At 39.7% G+C, this 8,792-nt stretch overlaps 1 protein-coding gene across 1 annotated transcript in view; it reads right to left on the bottom strand.

Moving 5' to 3' along the window:
* Nucleotides 1–658: 658 nt before the first annotated feature.
* LOC119169739 (MAM and LDL-receptor class A domain-containing protein 1) overlaps nt 659–8,792 on the bottom strand; it is a 242,581-nt gene continuing 234,447 nt past the window's right edge. Inside the window, exons 63-65 of the mRNA XM_075886844.1 lie at nt 2,592–2,700; nt 1,786–1,841; nt 659–804 (exon numbers count right to left, since the gene is read on the bottom strand). Of these exons, the coding sequence (XP_075742959.1) occupies nt 791–804; nt 1,786–1,841; nt 2,592–2,700 (179 nt within the window). The 3' untranslated portion in view covers nt 659–790. The remainder of the gene's footprint in view (nt 805–1,785; nt 1,842–2,591; nt 2,701–8,792) is intronic.

Here is an 8,792-nt window from a genome sequence, read left to right as displayed (position 1 = left end):
AAATGCTAGAAGTACACTGGCTGGGTACCTACTACGCCATAAATATTCATAATTTCTGCATAGTATGCCTCTATTTACTAGGCCATCCTTCGTCTATCTTCGGAGAAGCCTGGTATTGGCTAAACCCTTGTAACGAATATTGTGTTGCACGCAGCGGCTGATGACTATAAGAGAATTAGGCCTGAAGTGGGTATGTGCCACAGCTAATAGTTGATGAAGAAGAAGCATTTGTAATGTTTTGGAGCATTGGGCGACTAACTTGTTATGCGATGCACATTGTGTGACGCTTGGTTGTTTGTTTGATGTTTTAAAACGCTTTATTACTCATATTAACGCGATTCCTTTCCCGACATCAATTATGTCTAAGGAAAGTTTGCGAGCAAGTCCCAAGCGTGGCTCAAAGCAGAGCACTGGGCTGGTGCTCAGTGGACCCAGGTTCAAATATCACTATGATATCGGAAATTTTTAGTGAAAATTTTTTTTCATTTTTTTTCGATAGTGGTTACGGACACCGGCAGTTGCAGTGGACAACCACAGCGCTGCGCACGACCCATGGTGTAGTCTCACAACAGCTTTCGCTGTAAAAAACTCAAAATGGTGTGGTTTGCAATCTTAGGCGTGTCTTCGCAGTAGTGCAGTGAATAACGTGACCAGAGCATTGAATTTGTTCAACTCTTTTACTCTTCGTGCTGATCAATATGCTGTTATATCGACATGTACACTATATAAATAAAGTAGCGAATAGAAGTCGACTATTTGCTGTTTTGTACAATGTGGTTGGCTCCTCTTGTCAGTTGAATAGCTCTGGAATGTAGAAAGAAAGCAGAAATCACGTTTCGCTTAGTTACCTATGTAAAAGTGTACACTGAAGGTCACAAGGCTATTGGCCATTTTTTTAAATAGGCAGCCATTCACCCGACAGTATTCGGCATATTCATCGTTTTCTGGTTTCCTTGATAAGAGTAATAGTATAAAACAAAAGCGATAACCTCCGATTTCTCTCCTTCGCCACCATTTCTAAGATAGATAGATTTATTGTGGCATTCGTTGACAGCCCAAAGATGATTTTTTACTCGACGAGGTACCTTAGTATGCAGGGTGTCGAGCAGCTGAACCCAAAGGTGGGGTTTCCATACAAAGATGTGGCAGCTGCATTTTGATGAGGGTGAAAGGCACAGAAAAATTGTGTCCTTTAGAACACGGGCATCACTGAAGAACTGTAGAAGGTGAAAATTATTCTGCAGTGCTTTACTGCGGGTGCATCTGAATCACATCGTGGTTGTCGCTTGTAAAATCTCAGAAATTGGTATTAGAAGCTTGACTAACATAGGAAGAAAAAAGAACAGCGCACAGTTCAGGGCATTGCTTTTACAAAGCGTTTCCTAAATAAAACCACATTGTTACTATGATTAATCTCGTCACTGCTTCTTCTCTGCGCTTGTGCCTTGTTTGCTCAGAGTACAATGTCACACCTGCCGCAATCAACCTCTGAGTTTAGCATATGTCGTGATTTTGTTCATAAGTATGTTTGATGAACGCAGCCGCTAATTACAATTACATTCGCTAACACTCCACAAAATAGCTCTTTTTGTACCAATATTTCTTTTTCATACGTTCGATATATAGGTGTAATGGCATCAGTAAGTAAATTTACGTGTAAATTTGCAATAATAAATAATTTAGACTAATTGAAACTTTGTTTTACATATGAATTTACCTACGCACATATGCTAAAAAAAACGTTTGCCAAGGCAAGTGCAAATTTCTTCTTATAATATTGCTTACTCGTCTCATCTGCTGCCGCATCGTACGAAGGATTGTCCAGGAAGACCGGCGCATTCCTGTGGAGAAGTACACAATTTATGTGAAGAAATATGACAACTAAATGTAAAACAGAACTTCAGGGGAAACTGGAATCCTGAAAGCCATGTCAACAAGCGCATTTGTTGTCTTATTCAGTTGCTACTTTCTGGCATAAGCTATGTTCAATGTTCGCAATATTTTATCTCTTCAAGTAATGATAAAGGGCTGAGTTCAGATTGATTTGCGATAGTTTATTATGATGAAGAGTCATCGACATAAACACTATGAATAAAATAGGAATAACAATAACAAGGGCATTGTTGCTCTGAGAACTTGCTGAGGCCGGCGAGAAAATGTTACAGCCGAAGACGCCTAGCGTTTCTGAGAGTACAATTTTATGGAAAACTAGTATGTAGTACTCTGGACACTTTGAATTTTTTTTATTTAAATACAGTTCCAACACAATAAGCAAGAACAAAGCACTCATTTGAATGAGTGTTCCTAAGCGAAGGAACAAACATTATAAGCAATATAACCACAAAGTCGATATAATGCTCGACGAAACAATACGCTGATTGGCTTATTTCAACTGCATTTGGAATTCTTCCGCAACGGGCAATATTCCCACTACATCAGAAGTAACCTACATAGCTTGTGTGGTTGTGGTTTTGGCGCCATGTTCACTGTTGACGCCAGTTTATTGCATCCTTAAAATTATGTACATGGATAAAAAAGTGGGCACACCTAAGCATGTGTGAAGTTTTTTCGCGATTAAGAGAAATACTCACTGTAGGTTGCGTCGCTTACGAATGACAACGATTGAAGCTACAGTGGCTACGATCAAGATCATCAACACAACAACTATGGCTGCAACTATGCCGGCAGAAGGTCCAGAGCCTGCATAAACAAGAACAAAGAGTGTACAATTGGTTGAGGTAACCATAAAAATTTATAATATATATTTGGAACGTCACCTGTATAATCAACGTACTAATCACCCCATTCAAAATGAAATTGATATCGAGTAAGTGCTAGAGGTCGTATGCTAAAAGAATGAAAATCGACGTAAGCCGAGTGAGGCGCACAACTGAGCTGTGTTCCATATATAGGTAACTCAGGCCAATTATATGACTCCTATACGTATAAGGTGTCTTTCCTTAGTCGGTTCCCACAGGCATATCTATGTGTGATCGCGTGGCTTTTAGTAAGCTGATCCTTTCTCAAAAGGATCGTGAAAGGGTCACTCCTAAAACGACAATGCGAAACCACCGGCCGTCACACACATTGACCTGGTGACGTTCTAGGTGACCACAGCGTAACAACAGTTGATATGCATGAACTATTATCGCGGCAAAGCGTCCATGCTCGAGAAGCTTATCGAGGCCTCAATAATCGTCCACACAGGTCGACAATTCGTACGCTGCCGTCACTAGAAACGTCACCTAGTTAGTGTGTGTCATGAGTGACCCTTTCCCGGCCCCTTTAAGGTAAACGCTTTATGTGCACGAATTGCTTAAAATTTAGCGCAGCTGTCGTCAACATTTAGGTTATCAAGAAATCCACACAGGGTCACATTTAGAACATCTGAGAGTTCCCTAAGTCATGAGTAAATGTTGCACGATGCGTGGATTTTTTTTTGTCCGGCCACATCACCATTGGATCTTTATTCTTCTTTGTAGTGTTCGTCAACATTTTGAGCAGCCCCCTGGCACACACACAGTCAGCGATTAAAATCAGAAGGTTTCATTTGCCTTTTTTTCTTGCGCTGGCACACGGATACATAAAAAACAAAATGTTTTACCACTCGTGACTTCAACAAAATACAGATAAAGGTGGTACAAAGGTCTGAGTATTGAAACAACACAAAAAATTTAGTACCTACTGTAAATATTAGTTGCATGAAATAGATGGGATATTAAAAATATGCTTGGAGATGTAAAATTTAGTTAGCAAAATTGATAGTAAACGGAACCTAATTACTAGAGCCACTTCTGGCTTGACAGCACCGAAGATAAAATACGAGCAAGGTAATGAAAGTTAATAAATTGCAAGTCTGATCATGTTATCTATAGTTTTATGACTATAGTATGACTCTGATTAGGTTACAAAATTGTGCAGTGTAAACAGTAATATGCATGTCTGAAGTGCACGAAGGACAAAATTATAATAATAAAGGTGTTGTTATGCCTCAAAACCAAGGTGTGAATATGAGGAATGCCGTAGTGGAGGACCGCGAAGACTTTGGTGACTTGGTCTTTGTTAACGTGCACCGATGCTGCACATACACGAGCTTCTAGCATATTTGTTCCATTGAAGTGCGACCATGTTGACCGGGATCCAACCCGTGACTTTCAGGTCAGCAGGCAACCACCACAATTCACAACACCACCGCAGTGGGCGGGACATCTCGTACCAAAAGCACAAACCAGTGATGTGAACCATTATAAAGGTAGTCTTCCTACGCATTGTGTTGCGGAAGTGCATACAAACAGAACTTTATTGAGTGCACGGTCACCAATAACATCAAGCTTTCAGCCACGTCTTGTATACATATAAAACTGCTCCACTACCCTCACATAGAGAAAATGCATTGGTACTATCGTCGGAGATTTATTTTCGCACGGTGGACACTTGCCACCGTTCCTTCCGCAAATCTGACTATCTTTTCAATCTTTATGAGCGGTTTGGTATTGCACAAACAGTGAAAACACACCAGGCCTACGCAGAGCACAGTCACACGAAAAGCTGCAAAAGTTACCTTTCAAGCGCCTGCTCTAAACACTCTCTGCACCGACAATACTAGCGCACACGCAAGGTGTTCACAACACCATGACTCATGATTTTTTGGAAGTAGAGAAGGACACCCTATGCTAGCACTGGTCTTTCGGCAGGCAAGCGATGTACAAGCCGCATGTCTGTAAAGAATTACGTGTAGTTTGTCGATGCTGCACGGAGCTCATGATGATAAAAAATATGTTTCAGAACATTGAAGCGGGCGGGAAGCTTAAAAGCACAGAGTCATTCAGGAATGAACATTTCGTGACAGATCATTTGAACGTTCCTATTCTGCCACCCTATCATGCATACGCTATAGCGCCATTCGTTGCCCTACATATCACCCGTGAACAGTCTTTTTGAAGGAGGTTCTAAACAGTAGCGTAGCTCTGGTAGAATAGTCGGCTGTCACTTATAGGACCGGGTTCAAATCCCATGCGATCCCGAAGTAATATATATATATAATATATATATATATATATATATATATATATATATATATATATATATATATATATATATAAAATTAAGAGAAAGAAGTGTATACCGAAGGGCTCGTTTTTACGTGTTTTGACACAATATTAATGAGATCTAACAGACAGTAATTCCAAGAAATGTACAGGGTAAGTTATTAGAACCAATGGAATGTAAATAAGAAGAAAGAAAAGTGGGTGAAAAAATAACCAGCCATGAGCAGGAATCGAACCTACGACCTTCGTATAACGCGTTCGATGCTCTAACCACTGAGCTATCACAGCGGCCTTCCCTCTAATAACTTCCCCTATACATTTCTTGGCATTACTGTTTGTTATATCTCATCGATATTGTGTCAAAACATGGAAAACAAGCCCTTAGGTATACACAATTTTCTCTTATTCATTAACGAGGGTCTCGTACTGGCAGACTTGGTGTCATCAGGTTGTATACAAGAAACTATTGATCAGCTGCCCGCTCGAAATAACTTCAAGTGCTACGTGACGCCAAACATGCGCATAAAAGAGTGTTTCACACTCGTCGCTTGGCTTATAGATGGCGCTGACTGACACTCCTACTTCTAAATTCACATATAAACCCAAAAAAAGTAGGTGGAGGGAAGGCCGTTGTCATAGCTTAGTGGTTAGAGCATCGAACGCGTTATTCGGAGGTCGTAGGTTCGATTCCTGCTCACGGCTGGTGATTTTTTCACCCACTTTTCTTTCTTCCTATTTACATTCCATTGGTTCTAATAACTTCCCCTATACATTGCTTGGCATTACTATTCTGTTAGATCTCATTATACATGTATACACTTCTTTCATGTATGCATGTATACATGAAACATGTCTTTTTTATACATGTATACACATCTCAGTATACACTTCTTTCAGATATATATATATATATATATATATATATATATATATATATATATATATATATATATATATATATATGATATCAAAACCAAACATTTCTTATTTGCAGCAAAAAAATAGTTTCCCTGCGGGAAGCAGACACCAACGGCTAAAAGCCTGACCAGGACTCACCTCCTATGAACCAAAATCAGTCTGCATTGGTGACATATACATTTACACATCAGCAACACACAACTATATGCATTGGTTCCATATTTCACACGTATTTACATAATTCATTGGTAGAAGATACTGGCATGCCATAATATATTTGTTTTATATATTCAAAATAATCAAACATTTAGAATATGCACTTTTTGATATACAAACAAAGGCACAGATATTAAATTACGCTTCTTTCCACAAAATATACACTCGGAATACACTCAGCACAGACAAAAAAACACATTGCAGAAACAAATACCATTTTAAAATCACAGTGAACAATCACAAAAATAAACAAAAATAAAGTGCACAATTACTCTTACGTGCAAATTACAAGGGGTCTACCATGATGTCAGTCTAGAAAAGGAGAATTTAAGATGAGATTTCAATGGTTTAGATTTCAGTGTAAAGTCTATATTCGATTCGTGAAGGTTTAGAAACTGAATAACTTTGTAATCAATGTCCCACCACTTTCTGTAATTCATGTGTAGTTTCTTAGTTTTGCGGGAAAATTTTCTGAAGTCATATTTAGTTGATCTATTTCGTGGGTAGGAATCTTGTAGTTTAAGAATATGTTGCACCAGCTTAAAATCATAAACTTGTACAAGAGGCAGAAGCTCATGTTTGAGAAAAAGCAGTTCCGCGTATATATATATATATATATATATATATATATATATATATATATATATATAAATACTGAGATCTAACAGACAATAATACGAAGGAATGTATACGGGAAGTTATTAGAACCAATGTAATGTAAATGAGAAGAAAGAAAAGTGGGTGAAAAAACTTGCCGTGAGCAGGAATCGAAGCTCTACCACTGAGCTATCACGACTTTATCGGGTTTATATGCGAATTTAAACGTGGGAGCATCGAACGCGTTATTCGGAGGTCGTAGGTTTGATTCCTGCTCACGGCAAGTTAATTTTCGCCCACTTTTCTTTCTTATTATTTACTTTACATTGGTTCTAATACCTTCCCCCATACATTCCTTGGCATTATTTGTCTGTTAGATCGCATTATATTGTGTCAAAAACACGCAAAAACGAGCCCTTATGTATACACTTCTTTGCCTTATTCTTTAATGAGGGCTTTGTACAGGCAGACTTGGTGCTGTTAGATTGTATACGATGGAGTATTAGTATGTGGTCAACAATCGACCACATTCATATTATCAAACAGGTAATAGAGAAATGCTCAGAATATTACCAACCACTATACATAGACTTCATAGATTACGAGAAGGCGTTTGATTCAGTAGAATTATCAGCCGTCATGCATACACTGCGGAATCAGGGCGTCGATGAAGTATATATAAACATCCTGGAAGAAATCTACAGGGGATCAACTGCTACCATAGTGTTTCATAAAGAAAGCAACAGAATACTAATCAAGAAGGGTGTAAGGCAGGGGGACACAATATCCCCAACGCTATTTACCGCGTGCTTACAGGAGGTTTTCAGAGGCCTAGAATGGGAACCGTTAGGGATACGATTTAATGGAGAGTACCTTATTAACCTGCGCTTCGCCGATGACATTGCATTGCTGAGTAACTCAGGGGACGAATAGCAACTCATGATTACGGAGTTAGACAAGGAGAGCAGAAAGGTGGGTCTTAAAATGAATCTGCAGAAAACGAAAGTAATGTAAAACAACCTCGGAAGAGAGCAGCTCTTCGAGATAGGTAATAGTGCACCTCAAGTTGTAAAAGACTATGTCTACTTAAGGCAGGTAATAACCGCGGAGCCAATCCACGAGATTGAAACAACTAGATGAATAAGAATGGGGTGGACCACATTTGGCAAGCACTCTCAAATTATGACAGGTAGATTGCCACTATCCCTCAAGAGGAAGGTATATAAAAGCTGTATCTTGGCGGTACTTAGCTACGGAGCAGAAACCTGGAGATTTAAAAGAGGGTTCAGCGTAAGTTAAGGACGACGCAGCGAGCAATGGAAAGAAAAATGGTAGGTGTAACTTTAAAAGACAAGAAGAGAGCAGAGTGGATTAGGGAACAAACGGGGGTTAAGGATATCATAGCTGAAATCAAGAAGAGGAAATGGACATGGGCCGGACATGTAGCACGTAGACAGGATAACCGCTGGTCATTAAGGGTAACTGACTGGATTCCTAGAGAAGGCAAGTGGGTTAGGGGGAGACAGAAGGTTAGGTGGGCAGATGAGATTAAGAAGCTTGCGGGTATAAATTGGCAGCAGCTAGCACAGGTCCGGGTTAACTGGCGGAACATGAGAGAGGCCTTTGTCCTGCAGTGGACGTAGTCAGGCTAATGATGATGATGATGATGATTGGTCAGCTGCCAGCTCATAATAAGTTCACGTGCTACGCGACGCCGTGTAGGCTCGTAAAAAGAGTGTACCACACTCGCCACCACGGCTACAGGTGGCGCTGACTGACACTCTCATATTTAAATTTGCATATAAGCCCAATTAGGTGCCTGGAGGAATGGCCGCCGTGACTGCTCACTGGTAGAGCATCGAGCGCGTTATTTGGAGGTCGTAGGTTCGATTTCTGCTCATAGCAAGTTATTTTTTCGCCCACTTTTACCTTTCTTCCTATTTACTTTACATTCGTTCTAATAACTTCCCCTATACATTCCTTGGCATTATTGTCTGTTAGATCTCATTATAT

This window comes from Rhipicephalus microplus, chromosome 2 (genome assembly GCF_043290135.1).
Source record: "Rhipicephalus microplus isolate Deutch F79 chromosome 2, USDA_Rmic, whole genome shotgun sequence".
NCBI classification, from domain to species: Eukaryota; Metazoa; Arthropoda; class Arachnida; order Ixodida; family Ixodidae; genus Rhipicephalus; species Rhipicephalus microplus.
This window is presented reverse-complemented; position numbering and strand designations above follow the sequence as displayed.